This window comes from Chelon labrosus (genome assembly GCF_963514085.1).
Source record: "Chelon labrosus genome assembly, chromosome: 20".
In the NCBI taxonomy this organism is placed as follows: Eukaryota; Metazoa; Chordata; class Actinopteri; order Mugiliformes; family Mugilidae; genus Chelon; species Chelon labrosus.
This window is the reverse complement of record NC_140353.1, coordinates 17314069-17337076: the sequence shown is the minus strand read 5'-3', so window position 1 is coordinate 17337076 and position 23008 is coordinate 17314069. Positions and strand designations below refer to the sequence as shown.

The 23008-nt window shown below is 46.0% G+C and overlaps 1 protein-coding gene across 4 annotated transcripts in view; it reads left to right on the top strand.

The window, feature by feature from the left end:
* runx3 (RUNX family transcription factor 3) overlaps positions 1-22806 on the top strand; it is a 48910-nt gene extending 26104 nt beyond the window's left edge. For 3 of the 4 annotated variants that reach the window (XM_084569849.1, XM_084569847.1, XM_084569850.1), the window contains 3 exons: positions 8853-8999; positions 14879-14953; positions 19615-22806. In XM_084569849.1, coding sequence (XP_084425975.1) covers positions 8853-8999; positions 14879-14953; positions 19615-20096 — 704 coding nt within the window. In that variant the 3' untranslated portion in view covers positions 20097-22806. The remainder of the gene's footprint in view (positions 1-8852; positions 9000-14878; positions 14954-19614) is intronic. The other variant, XM_084569848.1, reaches the window with a different exon arrangement.
* The last annotated feature ends 202 nt before the right edge of the window (positions 22807-23008 follow it).

Below are 23008 nucleotides of genomic sequence, written 5' to 3'. Positions count from 1 at the left end.
CGAGGGGAAAAAAAAATGTATTTCTCTAAATATCTGAGGGCAGATTTGTGGCTGTTATCTGCGTGTGAAAATCAATGCTCTGAGTTCAAGTCTGTGTGTGTGACACCGAATTAACTTTTATTGATTAGCCAATAGTTCCTTCCAAGAAACTACTTCTCCGCTCAATCTGATCTGCCGGTTTAGATAGCAAAACATTTGAACACAGTTTTAAGGACAAAATTTAAGAAGCAATTTTGTGCTTTTTTGATTTTTCTTTCCTCTAAAAACCATAATCTTTTAAAGCTTTTTCTTAATGAGGTGATAAGGAGATGAGTAGAGACAGTTGTTTGCTGAGGATGTGGGAGCCTGTTCTATCTCATTGAGGTCAAAGTGGCAATTTGTCTGTTGATACGTGAAAATGATACACGTGAATACATTCTAACCGCTAACATAATTATACAGTGTTCATGCAATACCTGCAAACATTCAGATGGAGCCGACACACTTTCCCACCTACGGGCCCGCACATCCACCGAAAAATCACACAAGTACTGTCGTGTTTTGTTGCCTCTGTTTACTCGGCTGGGTGTGTTCACAGTGCTCCAGGAGAAGAATTGCGGGCGTGGGGAGTTAGTCGGGGCAGCGCGGGGGGGGGGGGGGGGGGGGTTCATGTTGGAGCTGGCGGGTTGATTCTATTTGCATTTGGCACACAGACTGTACAAAGTATGCAAATAGACAAACAATGACATTTGCTGTGTTATTTTTTCTGTGATATTGCAGTCTCTCTGTAAAGTAAACAAAACGATGCCATGCATGTTGCTGTGTATGCATTTGCGTGTGCGGGTGCTCAGGCACCTGCCAGGTGCATCTCTTTAAGTTGCCCCGCCGGGCCACGCCCATGCTCCACAAATCACATGAAAGGCTCACCCTCGGTGCGAATTGCTCTCTCAAAGGCAACTTTGATGTTTGAAAATGGAGATGGGCGTCTTTGAAAGGGAGGCCTACAGGTGTATCAGTGCCAGGGGAGGGGAAAAACAGTGGCATTTGTGACGCTGGGTGCTTTCCTGACTATTAATGGTTCAATATGACACCCAGATGTATAACCTGGAGACATAATGGTCTAAACTTGTGCACAACTGCATATACAAGACAAATGGTGGCTAGCTTTAACAATCGAACCCATGACTCCCCAATTTTATGATTTGGTAAAGGAGATAGTCTGCCTTGACGCCACTTAGAAACAATTGGGGACAGATAAAGAGATGACTGTATGTCCTTTTCAAAGAAATGACACTCAGTAGCGTCTGCAGAGACTACAGACGCCACTGCAGCGTCAGCGGCGTTCCCCCTCCTTAGGGTCACTCCATACGCGTCATACTTGGCCTCAGTGATTAGAAGTAGAGCAAATATTGGCCAACTGATAAATCCACTGGAATGCAGCGGGGCACACTGAATAGTTTTGGACTGATTTCAGAGAGGATACTTGTGTGTTGGAACCAAATATTCACCGCATTTTGAGGTTTGAGCCTTGTGATGGGTGGCAGATGAGGACAGCATCCAAGTAGTTGTGCATGACGTCTAGGCATTAGGGACAGTTAATAGCTCTCCATTGTTGATTATTTTGTAAAGTCTTTTTGTGTTGGACATGACTGATTGCAGGACTGGTTGCTGTCACAGTCATTGTGGCGTGACAGAACAGATATAAAAGCAGATGTAATATGATCGAATTCTGTCGTGGGAGGGTAAATAAAGGACTGAGACGGAGGCCTTTTGACCACTTTTGCCACCTTAACCACATCTAGAAGATTTGAGGCCAACTCCCTTTGAGGGATACACACACACGCACGCACGCACGCACTCACACGCGGCTGTTGGTAATCCTACTTTAGCTTTTGTGCTTAGGCTTTTCTGTGAAAGCAGCTCTAAGTATTTTAAATACCTCAATATAAACAAAAAAATACATAGCCATTTCTCTACTGTTGGCACTTCCCTTCTTCACTCGCTGCCTCCGTTTGTTGTTTGGCATGCTGATGCTGCGTCAGTTCACAAGTTTCTGCTATAAAAGCGAGAAAAAAGAAGTACATTGTCTAAAGTTTTGAAACAAGGCGATGCCTCCTCCTCGGGCCAGCTGATGACTGTCAGAGACACACGCACAATAGCTTTGGGGTGAAATGCCCTTTCTTTTTCCACTCCGACAAAAATTTCCACCCCATATTTGTTGACGCCAGATAGAACAGCGGGATGCAGTCGTCGGAAATTACAGAATTATTTACAGAGGCCCCAGACAGCGCGTTTAATTCACTCTGATGATGCAAGTAGAAGGATCTTTCTCAGAAATGAGAAGTTTGGCCAAAGCTTCTGCTCCACTCTCTCCACCTACCCAGTCCCTTTCTAAACTCACTGGCCAAGCGTCTTTCCTGTTTACTTACCTATGAAGGGAAGTAAAATGCCCACTCTGTGTGTGCTCACTCTTCCTTATTTACACTGACCCATACGGGAGGGAGCCATTACGACCTTTCAGCTGTAATTCAATAAAAGTTCCGATCTGCATTTAGAAAAATAAATGGCCCATGAGTGGAGGAATATTTTTCTCCCCCGCTGCATTATGACAATAAACCGTTTTCTGTGTCGGGGCAGTGTGTACGGGGGTGGAGTTTGGGGGGGGCGGTTTGTGGGAAGAAGGCACCTGCTGGTTACTGGAAAAGACGCCGTGTACCACCACCCTGCGGTCTGGATATTTATTTCTTCAGGACTTAATGGTTGGGAACAGTGAGCAAATAATAGGTGTAGCGAGGTCTTTCTTTTGCTTCCAGCAGAAGAGAAGGTTGTAATCCTGCGGGTAAACACTGGGCTCTTCATAACAAACTGGAATCATCACAGAAAAAAAAAAAAAAAGGGGGAGGTCAGTAGCTTGTAACCTCAACACTGCTGCAGCCGTCCACTAACAGCATGAATAAACACTGAAGTGAAATACGTGCAAGTTTACACAGTGGAAAATTCACACATTTAACATTTCGCACATTTTCTTTGACCCACCTGGAATATCAGTTGTCATTCTGTGGAACTCTGTGCGTGTGTGTGTGTGTGCAATTAAGGGCAAATGCACGCTTGTTGCACGTCATTGTGTGTGTGCTAGTATGCACGGAGGTGTGAACGCATAGCCGTTTGACACATCTGCTGGCGTTGCATTGATGTATGTGACAGCAGCAGCTTGCTTTCCTTTCCCACAGCATTTGCGAGGCCCCCACCTTTCCCCCGGCACCTCGCTGCTTAGAACAACCTGACTACCACGCACACGCAAACATGAACACACACTCGCAGGGCATGCACAACAACCCCATTCACCATTAGAGCTAAAATAACACACTCAAAGCAGCTCATTGCTTTAATATGATCTGTCACCGGAGCCAAATAGGCCTTCTGTGCTCGACAAGGCCAAAGCAGCAGCAGCAGCCGTAATGGGAAATCTGCGAGGTCTGCAGGCAAGCAGCCAAAGGGCCTAGAAAACAACCTCACTCGTATCACCCCCCAACAGCTCCAGAGCAGAAGACAGTTACACACACACAGAGCATAGAATGGCGACACAAAAGAGGGATGATTGCTCTCAACGTGCTACGGGCCTTGTTGTATTGTTAGAGAATCCGGGTGCATTGGGCTTTATTTTGGCACCCCTTCACCTTCCTGCCTGCCTCAACCTGCCTTCTGTAGAGCCGTCCTTGTGAGGCACCGCTTCTGGTGTACGCACACACGCAAAGCACTTTATCCCCTTATCAGAAAAGGAAGGCTGCACTCTTTGCTCAAACAGTCTCGTGTAGCAACTTCCGCTGTGAGCAGCTTGTTTTCAGGCCTGCGAGGGGGATTTTTCACACTGCTGATGTCCCCAGAGACAGGCTGATGCATCTGCCTGAGGGACCAGACAATCCCCCAGCTGTGGCCGTAGAGGGCGAGCTACAGATAAAAGCATGCCAAAACGCTTGCTGACCTCCTCCTGAAAGCCAAAATCGTGTTTCCACAATGAAAAAAGACACTTCATTCAGTGCCGCCCTGTTGACGATAACTCACACTCATGAGAAATAAATAGTTCACACATTCAATCCCAAAATAATGATATAGTCATAAAAGTTAATCCTTTCATATTGAAAGTGTTACGAGAGTGTTATGTAAATGAGCTTAAAGCCCTGTAATGTCTGCGTGTGGCTTGCATCAACTCATTTAGGCCCAGACGAGACAGCCACAATCACCAGCCAAGGGTAAAACCCACATCCTTCAGGGTCAGCCTCAAAACAAGAACTTTGATTCTCCCCACTGTAAATACCCAACGGTGTGATTGGTGGCCTTGGGAAGCACGGTTCCAGATATACTGCTGCAGAGAGGCTCGCTGAGCTGTGCGACGGTGGCGGTAATAGAACAAAAAGGGAAGTACGAGAAAGGGTGGCGGAAAGAGGCAGGGTGGGAATGAGAACGTAGGGGGTTCAGGTCCGCTAGAGAGGAGGAAGAGGAAGACAGGTGTACAAGACTTTGCTCAACAGATGTTGAAACGTCCTCAGTGTCTGTTGAAGGGAAACGGAAGTTTGCTCGCAGGCAAGCAGGCCCCACTGCAACATGTGTTCAACTGTCGCCCTACATCGCGCTGTCGGGTTACAAAAGTTAGATAAGGATGCAGCTCTCGTTTGTATCTGTTCAGCACTTAATTTTCAGTACATTAACACAAAGAAAGATCTAAAAGCAAACGCATTTTAAGTTGTGGTAACTTTAAAATGACTCGTCTAAACGACAAAAACACTCATACCTATTATACTTCAACGGGAAAATAGAACTGTGAGCCACCATTTGTTAGATTTCAAATTAGATTCAGAAACGCAGGAACAGTTTTGTATGTAATCCTACACCACACATACATAGACCATACAATCCAGACATAGTTTTCAGTGTAATACATGCGCTCCACATTAATTCTAGCCTGTTATCAGAGGCCTATCAAGTCCATTTATATGTTGAAAACAAATATTTACACTTCAAATATATTCAGTGCAGACTTGGGTCAGGGCCAGAGCACGTATTGCCCTTTGCCGTTCAGATAGAGTTTCAGTTTGCCCCTGAAAAAGCACCCAGCCCTTTACTAAAAAGAGCTTGTGTTTAATGCGTCTCCCTTCAGACAGGAACATATGTTTCTTTCTTTCAGTGGAGACAGACAGAAAAAGAGAGGAGAAGGAGTAGAGAAAAAGTGAGGGGTGGGGGGGGTGAAGGAAGGAAACAGGTCGTACTGGGTGATCGTTCAGCTGTGGCATCGTGTTTAAGTCCTGGCAGTCACCTCTCCGAGCAAACACTGTCTCCGCGTTGAGCTGATATGGGCTTTTGTGTAGGGAAGGCTAGGCAAGACTCGGTGGAGTTTGCTGTTCATGTGGTTTGGCCTTAGAGCACCGTGTGCATTCTCATGAAAAACAACTTCACACTTTCCACATCGCATCCACTTGAAGCAGCTACCTCCATGCGCTTCAAAGCACGGGGCCAAAAGAGCAAAGCTGCATCTCAAGTTATTCTGCAGTGAAGATAAAACACTATCAGGAAATAAAAACACACGCACACAAAGCAGGGCTGGAAGCGGCACACCCATTTCATCAAAACACAGCCATCGCCTTTCAGTGCATCGTTAATACCCGACATTTTATATCAAGCATTTTATTTATTCTTCATGGACTTCCGTAATGCTTTCAGATGATGCGCCCGCTACTCTGAGAGGAGGCTAGTAAATCTACAACCTTCAGCGTCCATTTTCGGCTCAGGATGCTTATTGAGCGCTGCAGTTTAGGCCTCATGTGTGCATTGGCTCCCATCTCCCAGCTCTATCTTGTGGTTATGATATCATAGAGAGAAAAACAAGGGCATTCTCTCCTAAGTGCACCCTGACACATTAAATATTCATCTGACCACAGAAACCCCTCTGAAATGGGGCCGGTGTGGAGCACCCCTCTGGCCCCCGGCCCTGCAGAGTAGAAGTCAAATGTTGGTGGTCGGACCCAACGCGCAGCAGCTACAGCCAGGGTCAACCGGCCAAAGAGTGCGTATTAACACAAATGGAGGTCAAATAGGAGTTCTGTATCCTGGTGATTTAGATGGTTTTCTGCAGGTAATAACACGAGTTAGTGTAAAAATGAAGCAAAACCTTTAAAGGAGTGTTTTTCAAGCCTCGTACCTTATCTGCTATGGACTGCACATTCAATAGAATCAACTATACAGCCATATCACAATCTCTATAGTAGCCACATACTTTTAAAACACAAAGGTGTCTCAAACATCTTGCAAAATACACACAGATTAAAAGAACATAATGGCTGATTTTGTCTCTAACAAGATGACTAGTGTATGTGCGAGCCTAATGAGACGGAGAAATAGGAAGAAAAACAGAAGAAGAACGGGAGAAAGAAAGTTTCATGCTGCCTTCTAGTTGATTAGTGGTGTTAACAGCAAATGTGAGCCCCGGGTTAATGAGCTCCAGGCCTTGTTCTCATGATGCCCCCCCTCCCTCCAAAAGCCGCCCTTTCACAGCCCACTAAACCCCCTGCTGGAAGCTGTGAACAGTGTGTCACTAAACTCGTCCCTGCCAGCTGGAACAGGGCCACGACATCCACAGCTCAAGTGTGTGTGTGTGTGTGTGTGTTTGTGGGCAGCTGAATGATCACTTTCATCCTCAAAGAGCCAGCCAATTCATCTTAGACCACCACTGGCCACAGAAAAAAACTGACCAATTATCATTTTTGCTTTCCCCTGCTGTCTGTGTTTTTTTTCCAACCAGAGAGCAGTGGGATGTATCATTTCCCTGACCTCAGCCGTTTGAGGTGGTGTAAATCTCTTAATAACTACACAAGGACACATATAGGGGCTATATTTGGAGGGCTGCTTCCCCTAGCCGCCCCTGCTCTGGCCTGGACAGACAGTAGTCACAGTGTCTATGTGGGTGTTGGAGCCCGGACCAGGCACTGTGCGAGTGTGTGTGTGAGGGGGGGGGGGAGAGAGCGAGAGAGAGAGAGAGACTCCATTCCTTCCATCACGGTTTAAAGAAAAAGGCAGACTGGCCGCACATGAGCGTGAATAAAAAAGATATTACAGCGTGTGCGAGGGGGTGCGAGTCCGCCCATGTTCCTGAGTAACAGCACGGAGCAAACTGCTGGGACGGTGGGTGGAATCACACACACGCACACTTTGTGTCTTTTCCTTTGGCGTCTGAACACTCAGGAAAACAAACAGCAACAGAAGTGCTGTCTCTGCTTAGACAGATTAGTCATGACTGAGTCTCTCTCTTTCTCTCAGACGTTAACTTCAAGCTAACTGTTGATCAGTTGGAGTGGAGAGAGAAGCACTGAGGTGATCTGTGCTGTGGCTCTGGACAGAAGACATTGTGATTTGAGCGGCGGCCTGCGTCCAGACATTGTGTCAGACGCGTACCCTGTGTGTGTCTGCGTGCATGTGGGTTTGGGAGGGGTGGGGGTTTGTCAGTGTTAGATATTTCTATATAGTTCGCAAAGAGAGGATGGAAGGGAGGTGGTGGGCACAAACAAATGGACAGAGCGGTAAACGGGAGGAAACTTTACCCATGGGTCAGCCTCAGAGGGAAGATATATTGCCCATGGGTCAGTGGAGAGAAAGGACGGGCAAAATCCATATTGGTCCGTCTGCTTTGCCCCCTTTATATAGTGATAAAATATTCAAATCCAGCCATTACTTCACATTAGGCCACTCTGTAGAGATGCCAGGGAGAAAACCACAGAATGTATACATGCCGGTTCACACACAGTTTTGGCGCATTGATAGTTACATTAAAATCTCTTCCTCCCATTAGAGGCATAGCCCTCATCCGGACCCTTGACATTTAAGGTGTGTTCACATGTAGGGTATGTGCAAATACACGTGTGTGTCTGTATATGAGTGTCTGCATAAAAGGCACGATCAGAGAGGGGTTTTTTTTTTCCATCTTTGTGATAAGAGCGCTAAGTGTGTTGGTTAGTTTTCTAGAAATGCTTCACTTCTCAGAGTTAATTCTCACCTCGTGCACACACAAACACATGCAAACGCACACAAACGGACACACACACATGAACGGCTCTCTTTTCTCTCCATTATATTTAAGACTGATGACTATATGGTCTGGTAGCCTCGTCTGGGTGTTTTCTTCTGACTAAGTGCTGTGTCAGTCAGACCTGAATTTGTGTGTGTGTGTGTGTGTGTGTGTGTGTGGGTGTATGTGAGAAGCGTTGTTACTGTGGGTGGATATACTCACTATTACTTGTATTTTTTTGTTGTTTTTTTTTTTTTTTTTTTTTTAAGTGAGCTTGCAAAAAGATCACCAAACTTCGTCACTTCACAGCGATACCCAACGCAGCGATTCATAGCTCAGGAAAAACAACATTCCTCAAGCAATTATTTTCAACCACTATCTGCTGACGATGTGGCAGCAGGTGCAGCTTGGGTAACATTTAGCGTCTAGCCAACGTATTTCAAGGTCTGCTTACATTCTAATAATATTTTTGCATTCGGAAGCTGAAAACATGGCAAAAGTGTTTCTCTTTATATAAGTTTATCCTGACTGTGAGTGTGTGTGTGAATTACAGCTGGAGGATACTGATGGTCTTCACAGTCAAAAGCCAATTTTTAAGCTAATTTCAGTTTAGACGGGCAAAGAGCAGTTTTACCCGAGGATGTGCTCCATTAAGAAATTAGGGAGAAGGAGACGTTTTCTAATAGGGCTCTTGTTATGCTTCTATTTTGGTGCAGCTCTGGAAATATAAATTGTCGGCGTTTTGTGCCATTTTCCTGGTTGTGTGGGAGACGAAGCTGGCAAGTCCTTGATTTCTCTTCTCCTGGTGTCGTTCTTTCAGGGCACAGAGTGAAGATAGAAGACTCCCAGAAGATGCAGTTCTCGGACAGGCTGTCAGAGATTGAGCGCTACCAGCGGTCTATGCGCATAGGCCCCGTGAACAATAATCCCCGCCCCATCCACCAAACCCACCTCAGCACCACACAAGGTGAGGATCACTGACATATAACAACCAAATGACAAGCTCAACGCAACACTGTAATATCAGCTCACTTTAACTGCCTTTGTATTTAAGTAATTGACCACTTTAATGAGAGAAATTTAGTTTTAGACCAGAGGGTAAGTAAGCTTTAATGGAAATTGGTTACACATCAACAGTACATACCATTCACCCTGCTTTAAGCTAAGCCAAGGGCCGTTCATGAGTTTTTTTCCCCACGAGTCCTGTTCCACTAATCTGAGGGCTGTTATATGTGTTGGCCGCTCGAAGGGAAGCTCATGTCAGCTCTGTCCCCGGATGCCCTGTGTTGGTGGGTTTGGGCCCCACAGCGTGCAGGGCAGAGTCTGTGGCCAGGTGGCACGGCGGCCGCTGCCAGCTAAGTTTGGCCCGGGCGCTGAGGCTGGCGTCCGCGCACCGCACACTACAGCTTCAGGAATGTAACAGCCGCCCGCTACCTTGGAAATCACGTCACTCTCAGACTGGTCGAATGAGCGGGGGTGGGAAGGGACTCAGACTGAGGTGGTGCAAATCAGGGAAAGGGGTGGGGTGGGGTGGGGAGGGGGTCGCTTCAAGCGTATGTGTGCGTGCACAGTGGACAGCTGCGTGGGTGATGGCTGGACTTTGGATGAGTCTTCACTCTCCGTCACATGTCAGAGTCTCTTTAACAGGATGACACGTCTGGAAGCATGCAGCCCGAAAACACTCCCCCACCCCCTTTCTGCCCACTCTCAAGTTCTCATTCTGCCTAATGAATCTCATTACCTTTGTATCAGCATGTTGCCGTGTACAGGAGGCCTTGTTTGTGAGCGGTGAGCCGTGTGTGGGTGGACCTCGTATCTGTGTGTATCACAGCCGTACACAGTGTTTGGCCTTGTGCTTAGCTTAGCCAGCGCTGAGTCACCAGTATAGGGCCGATCTTAACAGCTGACTGCAGAGAACACAGGGTCTTTTACCCCACTCCCCCATGCCCTTACTTACTCTTGATATTGATTTTGCTCCCTCGCACAGTCTGTACCAAGCTAAAAACATGTCAGCCATTTTAGAAACCCCGGTGACCGGTTATGCTGAAAATAAACAGTGTGAAGCTTCAACACAATACAGCCACTGTGATGATAATTTTCTGATGGTTCAGAGTTTGGCCGGAGCTCTGTAGGTTGTCTGCCAATAAAAAGACCCCTGCAGCTAAGCTTTTACTGTGCGCTTTAAGTTTCTGAGGGCTGACTTGAAAATGGGCCGCTAGGGGGGGAGGTGGAGGTGGTGGTGTTGCTCTGGTTCGTAGGGAGCACTGTGCAGACATGGTCCAGACACCAAACGAAGAGCTCGGCTCTCGTCTGCCTCACACAGGATTAGGGCGGGAATTAGAGCTCGCGAGGCTTCAAAGGTCGGCAAACGTTGCAACACACACACGTACAGTGCATACGCGGAGAGCAGACACAACATGTTAACATCAAGTGTAAGAGACGTTAAAGGCCTTGAGCCTCACGTTACAGCTGCCAGTGGCTGGAGGCTGTCTATAAGAAGTGTGTGCGAGCGAGACAGAGGAGGGGATGGGCTGTAAAAACCACACACCTTAATCTGTGGTATTACCATCATGACGGTATACCGCAGGGCAAGAGTGGTAAAATAATTAAATATCATAGCTCTTGTCCCTCCCATCTCGTTGGAGTGTCTGAGCGAGGAGCTTGTCGATGTACGCTGCGGCGCTGATCACACAGAGCGCTATGTGTAGGATACATGCACAGACAACAACACTGCAGTATTACAAGCAAAGCTCAAACAAAAATAGACTTGTTGTAATAAATCCTATTCAGAGACACAGGGAGATGTTTACATATCAACAGCACACACGTCTCTGCTTTTGACTCCCCTGCCAGACACCGTTGTACTCGTGCAGATACTCTAAATCCCGGGGCCTGTTTGTTTGAGAATTGCCGGGTGATAGATTGCCCATCAGCACGTTATAATTAAATGGATTCCCGTGTCGCTGTTACAAAAGATGTTTTCCAGCGTGCGGGGCTGGAACCTTGCATTTTTCCCCCTTGAAGAGGGCTAAAAAGAAACTATGGTGTCACCTCCTTCTAAAGCCTCCTTGCTTCATATTGTTGTCTGAGCCGTGAAATACCGTCTCAGTTTTACTGTCAACAGTACACGTCTCCAGACATCTGCTCAACGCTAACCGTGGATCCTCAAATTCTCTCACACACACACACACACACACACAGACACCAATGATTGCACCATAGGCATGTTGAAAATTAAAAAAACACACACGCACACTCACGTTGATCAGTGCTAGTGTTGCAAGCACTCCACTAGTGCCCCAGACAGACAGGATAATTAAGAGCTCATTACAGTGCATGCAGTGACAGGATTCCTGCACGCTGGCAGACGCTACATTTGCTGCTTGTTTTTGTTCTGCTGTGGCCACAGGTAAGCCTGCTAGACATGTGGAATGATTCTCAGCTAGGGCGGAGGGATCTTGTGTGTGTGTGTGTGTGTGTGTGTGTGTGTGTGTGTGTGTGTGTGGTTGAAAATGCGTGGTTCGGCTAGTGCAGTCAAGCAAATCTGACACTCAGGCAATCAAGTACTAAATTGTTATTCTGGTTTTCAAAACCTCAAGTGAGGTACATGTGTATGCTATGTATATCTGTGGGTGGCAGTTATTTTTTTTTTCTTTCTCTGACACAGAATGTAGTTCATCCTCTAACATCTAACTGTGACATGGCAATTTCAAATGTACACACCGTTTCTTCTAGTCCTAAGCAAACAGCTGATTGAGAATTTGATTGATCTCAAAGGGAAAAGTGGAAAACAGTTTTAGCTTAATCCATTTCAAACGCAGACAAAACCCAACAGGCCCCTGGCACAGCCTCTAACAGACAGCCGAGAGAAGAAAGACGCTCTTTTAACTTAAATGTGTTTTAACAGTGAGACAGGGGGGAAAAAAGTAAAGAAATGCAGCACCAATTTAATCATCCAAAAAGAAAGTCCTGGCACTTTTGAAGGTGGTATCGTTTGACATGTTATTTGTTCCAACACCTGTGTGTTCCCCTCAGAAGATGAATATCAGATACTAGCATAACGTTCCACCATCAAGTCAAGTGCTCGGTGCTTTGATGAGGGCCCAAAAGTGTGTCTTCGCCTTTTGTGAACACGGCTGTGTGTCCGTCTGTGTGAATGCGTGACCTATGTGGTGATGATATTAAAAACGACAGCAGAATCCTGCAGGAATAATACATCACACATTTCTTTCTGTTTTTTTCTTATATTTTCAGCTTTTATGCAGAGAATTCTATTTAAAAGTATCAAACCTTTTCCGTTAATGAAACCTCTACAAATTCTGGTGCGCCTGGCTTTATACTGCACAACTGGCACACATCTGCTGCAGCTGGGCCCTGGCAGTCTCGTTCAGTGCATTCAGGCTGTGGCCTCTGGACTGGACTTAACTTGAGAAAGTCCTGTTTGATGGAGGACCGGCCCGACGCAGCCGTGCCCCTCCCGCCGCGTCCACAGTGACCACACTGTTTACTCCACATAAACAAGTTGGCCGGCCCCCCCATAGGCTCGAGGCGGCACTCCGCTACCGCCGCAACCGAGAGGCTCACACTAATTCACACATCCAGAGTGACATGATCAGCCAATTAGAAGCAAGAGCGAGACAGGAAATTAGCACCGTCAGGTAGCTGTGGTGTGGACGTTTGAGTGTAGCCGTCATGCTCGGCAGGTCTCATACTGATTTGTGCCAAACCCAAGCAGGAAGTTGAAGTTCTGAGGCGAACGGGACCAGAACGAGCAGGAATCTGGACCGGTCCTTTAGACATTCTGTTTTACTTCTGCACTCCACTATTTACATAATATGTCAATGGCCGCCACAGAGTTTATTTGTTATGGTGCCTGAAAGCTTCACTTGTGGTTACTCTCTTTTTGTGACCCTGAAATGAATAATTCAAACTGAAAATGTTTCTGTTCTTCAATAACACACAAAAAAAATCTTTTGAAGCTGCCGCCACGATGAAAAAAAACAAAGAAAAAGAGAAGTGAGAGCTTAGTTTTTTCTCCCTCAATTTTTTTTTAACCAGACTCAACTGTTTGTGTAAGTTATAATTTCACATCAGAGTCGGGCCGAGTTTTACATTTCAGCAATTACAGAAACTACATGTGTGCCATGAACAGTCTCTATTGAGTCTGGGGAGAGGGGAAGGGCGAACGGACGACGAGCTCTCAAAGAGAACATAGGATTTTTCAACCCATGTGTTTGTTTTTGCTCACGTTATAAGTGAGGGCTCAAAAGACATATCAAATGTCCCACATAGCTGAGCCAAGGCCGTGTTCCTCCCCTCTCTAACACACACTCTCTTTCTCTCTATTCACTCACTCTCTGCTTCCCTCGCTGGCGTCTTTCTCTCTGTCTTGCTTGCTCTCTCACATTCTCTCCCCGTTGCGACGCCTAAGGCCCGAACGAAACAGGAAGCCAGCACAAGGGCCGGCATTCACTGTGTCTCAATGACACGCTTCATTACGGCAGGCGCAATACATGTCTCAGAGGCGTTGCTAGATCCGGAGTCACGAGGACGGACGCCATTTTGGCTCAAACATTTCCTCACCCGCCCCTGCCTTTCATCTGCACATGCACTTCAAAAGCAGTGTTTATTTGTGTCCTCCCCAAAACTACACCGGCACCGCCCAAAAGCTTCTTATTAGTGATGCGGCCCCTTTGCTTCTTCCCATTTCAGCCCATGCCTTCCCCGCTCCTCAGCTCCGCCCAGAGGGCTGGTTCCCTTATTAACAGGGGTAATGTGTGCCTCTGGTATTGACGTTGTCTGCTGGCCAATCAAAATATTTGAAGGAAATGTTTATTTTCTCGAGCGAATCGCACCAGCTGCTTGCAAGCCGTTCTGAATAAGGCCATTTATGTGTAAGAATTTGCCATTGTGAGGCACGGCGCAGGACCTCTCAGTGGCTGAGTGCTGATTTGGGCCTTTGCAAAGGAAGTGGAGGAGCGCCAGGGGAAGCACAGATCTTACACATGCTGATCCCAGTGTGGCTATAGGTGAACAGCTCTGCACCACCCCCTCCCCTCTCTGCTGCTGCTGCTGCTGGCATCCTTCTCCATCCTAATTGGCACTACAGGAGGTTGCAAGTTTACTATATTGCGGTATCTCAGCAGAGTCATGCTGGAGCTACATGGCTGACTGCTGCTGTCAATACAAGTAGAACACCATGAAAAACCATGTCTATGATGAAATAATATGCAGCATTTTTCAGAGACAGGCACTAGCCATGTCCAGAGCAGTGCGTGCAGGTTGTCTTGTAACATCTGCACGGTCTCAGACCCAGAGCAAACATCCAGCTGTTTGCGTCGAGCCTTCTGCGGTGTGACCGGGGAGTGTGAAGCAGGGTCCCACGCGTTGGGCCAGTAGGTCGTCGACCTTTTCTTCGCCTCCCTTGACAGCTCGGCTGGACGGGTTACCGAGTGCCCTGCGCTTCACAGCTCCTCTCCGGTGCCCCCCCGGCGTCTCGCCTGAAAGACCCAAAAATATCTCACATGCGCCCACCAAGCATGTTTTTCCAAGCCTCGTCTCACTGTGGTGAGAAAACCGCCCCCTCCTCTTCCCACTCTCCGCAGCTCAGTCAGCAGAGGCCGACCTGTGACAGGAAGACACATCTCCAAACCGCCAGATGTCAAGACAGTTTTGATCAGTCTGTCGTGAAGAGTATTTTGGATAGTGTTTTAGATTCCTATGGCACAGACAGCGACTTCACACATTCCTCTGTGTCCTAACATTTTTTTTTTTTAAACAGGATTTTTCCACTGATTAATATGCTGATCCTATTGCTCAACCTGTTCTTATTGTGTGTTACACTAGGCTTGTGGCCGGAGCAAATGGACACCCCCGCTCTGAAGACATGCAAGGTGGAGGAGGACCTGAGACCATGGGCAGGTGAGACACTGCAATGTTATTCTCTGTAGCCCTGCTTTTGGTTGTTTGACTGTCCTGATCTGACCCCAAATTTTAAGATAATTATTTTAAAACGTGCATGAACGTCTGCGCTTTAGTACGCATTAAGGTGTGCTTGGACGGATGTTTGTTAGCCACTAAGACATAATCACAAGTGTGTGAGACCTAATCAACCAGCAGCATGATGAGGGGTCAGGTCACCAGTCAGCAATGGCCTTAATTACAAAGAGTGAGCAAAGTTACAAACACAGTGGAGAAATTTGAGGCTCTCCACACTCCCAAAAGAGAGATCGCATCTCAAAACAAACCGATAATATCCATTTTGATCAGCAGACACAGACAGCCTTTTAAAAGTGAAACAAAAATATCCTGAAGTGGAGAAGCTGGAAAGGCGGGCACATCACAGGGTGTGCCACTAGTTGTGACAACTTTGGAGTCTGTTTCGTTTTGCCCGTAGGGCCCTACTACATCCCTGAACATTCCTAGAACGCCACCACCCTGCCTCCTTCTTCTTTTTCTTCTTCCTTCTCTCCCACTCCTTTCTTTCATCTGTTTCTCGCCAGTTTGGATCACTGCCACCGTCTTACAGCCCCCTCAGTCTCCTACCCAACCCAGAAACCACCATACCACACCACACCAGACTTGCTGAGTCATCCACTCACACTGTGACGAGGACCCACATTCAGACACCAACGATAAAAGGCCTTTTAGATTTGGCTCACTGATTTTTCTCTCTTTTCAAAAATTTATCAGATGTAATAAAGAAAAACAGGAACATGACTCACACATGTAGTCATCTGTGCAGGGCATTCTTAACCGGAAATTCACTGCAGTGTAAGACATTCACAGTGATGTGAAAAAAAAGCCACTGACAGTGATGATTAGTATAAAAGCATATGTTTTAGATCGTAAAGCCTGAACACCCAGACAGCAGCCTTGAGAAAATGTAAAGAGTGATGCTACTCGTACAACTTTATCCAGCTACAGTAAGCATGATACGGGGTCAGGAGTAGGAAAAGATTTACTTAACAAACAAGTATATTAATCATGTCACCTTGTCTGTTGATGCATTAGGAAAATCCCATATTTTTTTTGTAATCACAAACCTCCTTCACCCTTGCTTGTATTGCATGTCACAAGTTGGGGACATGCAAAATCCTCTGCACCGACATGACGAAGTGCTAACGTGGACGAGGCGTTTGCCCACTTGGCCACGCTGCCACAGTGCAGAGGTGATTATCATTTGCATTCGACATGATGCTCTGGCCTTGGTGCTTGAATAAACACCTGGAGATCATTTGTGTTCATTTGGGTCTCCTATTCTGTGCCATGCGCAGCGGCAGCTTTGCCCCGGCTTTACCTTGTCATCACTTCTGGCTCATCCTTTAGGCATCCACTGTTCAAACCACCCGAACCAGTCTGTAAATCAAACAGACACGCTCAAGCTAACAAAAGGTGTGAAAACCTTTTCTAATAAATTAATAGAGCATTGAAGCAGTAGTACCTTAACAGAGGATATCAAGTTAGAAAACATAATCAGTGCTCAGCGCGGTAGGTCTCTCCACGTAGCTGGACCAGCCTGGGGTTTTCTCTTTCCCTACTCCTTCCCTCCGCTTATTTGCCTGAGACACCATTCCCTGGGCGCTGGCCGTCACAGTTTGCATCAAGCTTGAGTAAACATTTCACAGGTGAGCGCTTGGATTTGCATCTCGCCCATTGCCAGCCACCACATTCGGACACACGCGCACCCACACACATAAGGCAGCGCACGATTTACACACACACAGACATGGCCGCCTCAAACCTGCCCTTGTGTTAACAACCAAAATCTGTTTCTCCCGTAAGCAAATGAGACAAACCTCCTGCCATATCTGGGTTACACGCTTGAGTGTGGACTAGTGGACTTCTTGAGCTAAGCAGATAGGACGAGGACTCCGCCCTTAGTGCGGCAGAATTTAAATAGTTCTGCTTCAGAGCTAGAGGAGGAAAGAGAAAGCGCTGGAACAGTATGTTCTCTATAAAAGCCCTGATTCCCAGCTACCCTTCATAGACTGGGAACATCACAGACAGCAGACTGTGCCAGCTAGCCCTCTGGGGTCCATCCCCTCTCCTGTCCCTGCAATTTAGTCAACACGTTTCAGATGAGCCTAATAGAGATCATGTGTGGTTTTGTGCCGCAGAGGTTGCAGGCAGCTACTACTAGGCTCAGTTAGGAAGATCCTCTCTGCCAAATATACACCACCGTTACCACAGCCACAACACCGAAGCCTGCACTTACATTGGGTGGGGGAGGGTGGGGATGCAGTAAGGTATGCGACGCAGTCAGGAGGGAGAAAAAGCAGACTGCAAAACTTTGCAATTACCGAACAGTTTGTTTAGCCCTCTCCTCCAGAGGGAGCTACTGTGCTGTGGAGAGTTCAAGGTGGGAGCAGACTCCTCCTGGCTCCCAGCCAAGCTCCTGAGACTGCACAAGCCCATTAAGGTGTTGTGATAAGTGTCCAGTCCAGTTTCCCCTGACAGAACACAGGAGTCGATCCCCACCGCAGTTTAGCCAACACGTTTCCACCAACTCCAATTAGATGGAGATCATGTGCGGGGTGGGCCGCAGCAGCCAGAGCCATCATGTCCCCATGCCACAGACCCCCTCCTCGGCTTCAATCCGGGGCCTAAATTTAGCACAGACAGGGAGAGATGAAGGGACAGAGAGAGTTAGAGAGCGAGAGCGAGAGAGTGCAAAAGCGTTTTGGGAGTCCAGTAGGAATTAGTAGGCCGACTCCACTTCACCCGAATCAACAGCAGCTGAAGGCTTGGATTTTCCTCGCGTGAAATCAGATACGGAGCCCGACTCCAGTGGCTGGTAGGCTCTGGAAAAAGAAACAGCCCCCCCGCCGCCACCAGACTCCCTCATCCCCAAAAAGAGGAGGAAATTCAACTGCACAAATGTGTTGTTGAAAAAAAAAAAACAAAGAGTATAGCAGGGGCCATGGAAATTGCAAAGGAACAGATTTTTTTTTTTTTTTACTTTTTTGTAGCTGAAAATGGACCCAGTTCTCCAGACATAGGGAAAAGACATTTCAACAAGACTGTGGCACGCAAGTTTGGCATTCTCCCCCCTCAGGGCTGTGGCGTGCAAGCGCTTGCTATTTCACAAATACAAGCTCTCTTTTCTCTGCCATCCAAATCCACATTTAACACTTGCAGTCATGTGGCCGCATCGGACCCATGAAAGCCACATGCGGACAAACAAATAACCATGGACTGAGGTGTGTGTGTGTGTGTGAATGTGTTGGTTTGAAGACGAGCAACAGGTGTGGATGGAGCGCACTACATACCGACATCAGGTATGAGGAACTCTCCTTAGTCACTGTGGCATACAACAAGGTTAGGGCGTTTACTGTTCCTGAGTATTTCGACCTGGCTGTTGGCCACCTAACTTTCCTCCAAAATATCTGAGTGTCATGAGCACAAAGACTCATCACGCTAAACATACCTGGCAAGATTTAATTTTTCACACGGTAACATCAAAGCCAGATGAGCATTGTGTAATTTACTTGCTTTTGCTTTTTAGTGCATGCGGAACCACATTGTAATTGAGATATTAAGGGAAAATTAATAAAGTAGAGGTTTACTTCACACGCTTAAAGTTGCTAAAATATCATCAGCAGAAATTTGGAACAATGTTGTCCACAGGTTGAAAACCAGATACTATACTAAAAGACAGTAGTCAGGTTTCATAAGTCCAACACAACTGTGAATGGGTTCATATTAGAAACTTTAAGATCAGGCCGTGAGTTAAGTGAGAGGGGAAATATGGTATATGAGTTAAGAAACTTACTTGGTGACAGTAGTGGCCTCAAATCTCAAAGAAGCACCCTGCCAAGTCAAACCCTCCAGCAATATCTCTATTTCCTTTATGTCAGCTGAATAAATTAGAAAGTGTGCAGTGAAACCGAAGCCCTAACAGCTGGCCTCAAATGCGCTCTGTTACCTGTGAGATTACACTTCGCAGTTAACTCTGACAGATCTCCGGCTGTGATACACATTAGTTTAGATATTCACAAAGAAACACGCTTCCTACTCCTGTGTTCCCTCTTTCATTTTCCTTCTCTGCCTCTCCGACTGTCTCTGATTGTGACCGTCCGCCTCTGTCGCCCAAGTATGATTTATGATGAGTTGCACAACAGTGCAACAAGCCGTCTGTGTTTATCCAAAGCACCCCTCAGCACCGACAATGCCTCTTTTCATTGCTCGGAGAAAGACAGAGAACTGTACGTTGCTCTCCTTTTGAAGGAGTGGTAGGAGGGCAAGGGGGGGCCTTTTCATAACTTCAGTCTTGTGCATGTGGCTGTGGGATGACGTGCTGTCAATGCTTGATGACTGTTATTAAGCAAAAAATGTCTCAGTTCATTACTTTGAGCAAACATTTCCATGGGCCGGCATATCGCGAGAAATCTGAGCTCAGATTTGGGGGTTTGGGGCGGTGTGCTGTTCTTGAAATGTGGGTTGCTTTTTTGTTTTAGAATAATAGAAAATGGGAGCTCTCTTAGCCCCTTCTTTTCTTCATAATTGCCACAGCAGTTTTCATTCATGGCTCAATGTTTGTCGACTCTCAACCCATTGTTTCTTTGTTTTTTTTCCGACAGGGACTACAGATATCTTCCAACAGAGGACCACCTTCCCATCTCTGTCCCCGCTGACCGACCCTCGCTTTTCAGACCCGCGCATGCACTACCCAGGGGCTTTCCCATACACCGGCAACAGCTCCAGCACCGGCATCAGCGGTCTTAGCATGTCAGCCTCTTCCCGATACCACACCTACCTGCCGCCGCCCTACTCAAACAACCAGTCCCAAAACTTCCAGTCCAACTCTTACCTGTACTACGGCACAGGCTCTGGATCCTACCAGTTCTCCATGGTGGCGCCGGGTAACACCGGGGGCGAGCGCTCCCCCTCCCGCCTGCTGTCCTGTTCGGGGGCCGGTGGCACCGGAGGGACCAACAGCCTGATGAACCCAGGTCTGAACACCCAGAACGAGGGCGTGGAGGCCGACGGCAGCCACAGCAACTCCCCCACGGCCATGAGTGCTTCGGGTCGCTTGGATGAGTCCGTCTGGAGGCCTTACTGACTGACACAGAGCTAGACAACCAAAGAGTTCAGAAGAAGAGAGGAAAAAAAGTAAAGAGGATGATGAACAAAAAGAAAAAAAAACTGAACACTGAAAGAAAAGAAAAAACAACCAAAAAAAGAGAAATGCTGCATGTTTGTCTTTTATTTCTCCAGCTCTCGCTTTAGAGACTTTGCGCTTTTACCGACTCTCCCGAGACTTAAGTGTATTTTGTAAATTTTGAGTGAACTCCTGCACTGTGCTGAAACATGTACTCCAACTACAAAAGCCATAAGAGGTGAGGTGACATTCAGCGGAGACTGTAAATAGAAGTGAGAGTACGACAGGAGAAGCCATAGTAAAGTTTCAGGATCATTTTGTCTGGTGTAAACAGGTCACGCATCAAGTACGAACGAACAAAAGACAGTGGAGGTATGATCAAGCGGCACAGCTGATGAACTGAAAAACCACAGCAGACATTCAATAACCAGACTGCTCAGACTGATCCACAAGGCAGGTGGAGAGCTGGCTGGATGTCTGCTCCGCGAGTGGCTCCAACATCCTCGTGAGGCACAGCCACACTGCTGTAGCAATCGGTCCTTTCAAAGCTTTAATTTCTACAATTTCAATGTTGTGTCTTTTGTGAAACATCATCGACTGCATCCGGGGCTGTTTCACGTGCTCTCAGTACTCACGCAGTACCTTACTGCCTAATTTATTACCCAAACGGACACATTAGCCTTTGGTGCTACAGTACGCGGGCGGATGTTTCGACACAATCGCTGCATTATCCAGAGAAGAGCATTCACATGTTTATTAAGGAACGGATTCTCATCTGCTGCGTCATCAGTGTATCAAGTTTCAACAAGACAATGGCTGATATTTTGAGGAATGTAAAAGACTAAAGCAGAGGGGGGTATGTTGTTGTTGTTGTTTTAATCTGCAGGTATGTCGGAGCCCTGTTGTCTCCGCTCTTTACTTTTTCCTTAAAATTCTTATTCCAGCCCTTTTTGTATTTAAAAGAAAAAAAAAAAGCAAAGAAAAAAAAGCCCTCGTCCGGTCATTTTGAACTGGATGACACGGTTTACTTTTGATATTTATTTGAGCCATATACATGAGGAAATGCATACATTTCCTCATGTATATGCATACATGAGGAAATGTATGCATATACCCCAAAATCCTTAAGCATTTCTCTCTACCTTTCCTTTTTTATATAAATATATATATATACAGTATATATACACCATGTTTTGTTGTTAAGTATAAATTTGGAATTTGTGTAATATATTGCTCCTAAATTATAAAAGAAAAACCCAAAACTTTTAATGTAATTATTTTGCCTTCCAATGTAGCTTTTATGCACTAAAAACCTTTATTCCAAATGCCCAACAGATTCTGGTTTATCTAATCCTATGAACGATTTCCAAATTGCCTTCCTGCGCTAAAGAAAAAAAAAAAAAAAGAAAGCTTAATTTTTGCACTATGTTTTGAACTTTCATTTCTCTCTTCATTTGCTCGTATTTACGAATAAAGTGTGCGGAACTAATTATGAAATATCCCTGCACACGTTTGCTGTACACACTTAAAGTGTCCTTTTAACAAATCTTTCACTAAGAAATTAATGATGATTAGACACACACACACATTCCTGCACCACACTTGTGTGTGCACATTTCCCCCCTCCTGCCCTGCAGTTACACATGTGATCCCTTATCCCTGGAGGGGGAAGGAGGAGAAGGAGTGTGAGGATGAAGGGATAGAGGGAAGATGTGTGGTCAGAGTGGTATCTTGTTACCAACACCAAGGGCGGTAATGCCCAAAAAAAAAAAAAAAAAATTCCCTTGTTGTGCACAGGTCCTTTTGTTCTGAATAATCAATGAGTGCTTTGAAGCCTTTACGGCCCCCGATTCTTTCCTTTCTAGTCTAATTTACTGATCATCAGTGCCAGGGGGCTTGCGGCTTTTCCAATACTTCATACGCCTAAACGGATCATCTCGGTATGAGCTGCGTTAAGGTATTTACAACAGGTATCACGTGTTTAATATTTAATAGGAAAGGCTTTCACAAGAAGGAAAATGGTGCGCCACTTCTAACAAAGTGAGATTTGATTGCAAAGTTTGCAGCTCAGGTAAAAAAAAAAAAGAAAGAAAAGAAGGTGTTTTGTAGACCCTCTGCCTTATTCCTCTTCTTTAAACAATCATTGTCTCATTCCCTTTGGTTTAGAGGCTGCTCTCCTCCGACCTGACCGACATTACTTTATTACGGGCAAAAAAAACAAAAAAACAATCATGCAGCTAGAGAGACCACATGCCGTATGTGCCGATATGTGTGTGGTTCCTTCACAGACAAAACCAAAGATCTTCACAACTGCCTGTAATAATGTTCAGATGTTAAAGACGGGGAGAGATGAAATCAGCCGCACCTCCCATCTCTGATATCGCTGTTTATGCAAATCTAGGAAACCAAAGTGTACTAAGTGAATTGTATTTTATTGCGCGTTTGATTAAAGAGCACAATGTTACATTTAAGTCTGTTTCTTTTCAAGAAAAAGCATCCCTTTATTGTTTTCATTTCTCTTGATGCTCAAAGCATGTACATCCGAAAAGTGATATGTTAATTTAAAAATGTCATCTATGTATGTATCATTAACGCTTCTACACCGAGTGCTTGTAAAGTTTGCCGATAATGTAGTTTTTAATCATTTTAATTAAAAAAAACATGTGTCTCACTTTGTGTCTCCAAAGCTGATTTTTTTTTATTTCATGAAAAAACTCCAGGACTAAGCTATGACAACACGTGCTTGTTATTTCAAAAGGTCCCACCTGCTCTTTAGAGAAAAATCACACCCAGGTTAGAAGTTGAACATTTACGGCCACGTTCTTCAAAATGATTTGCCTTACAGTAAAAACAACATCATGCTAAAGCAGATC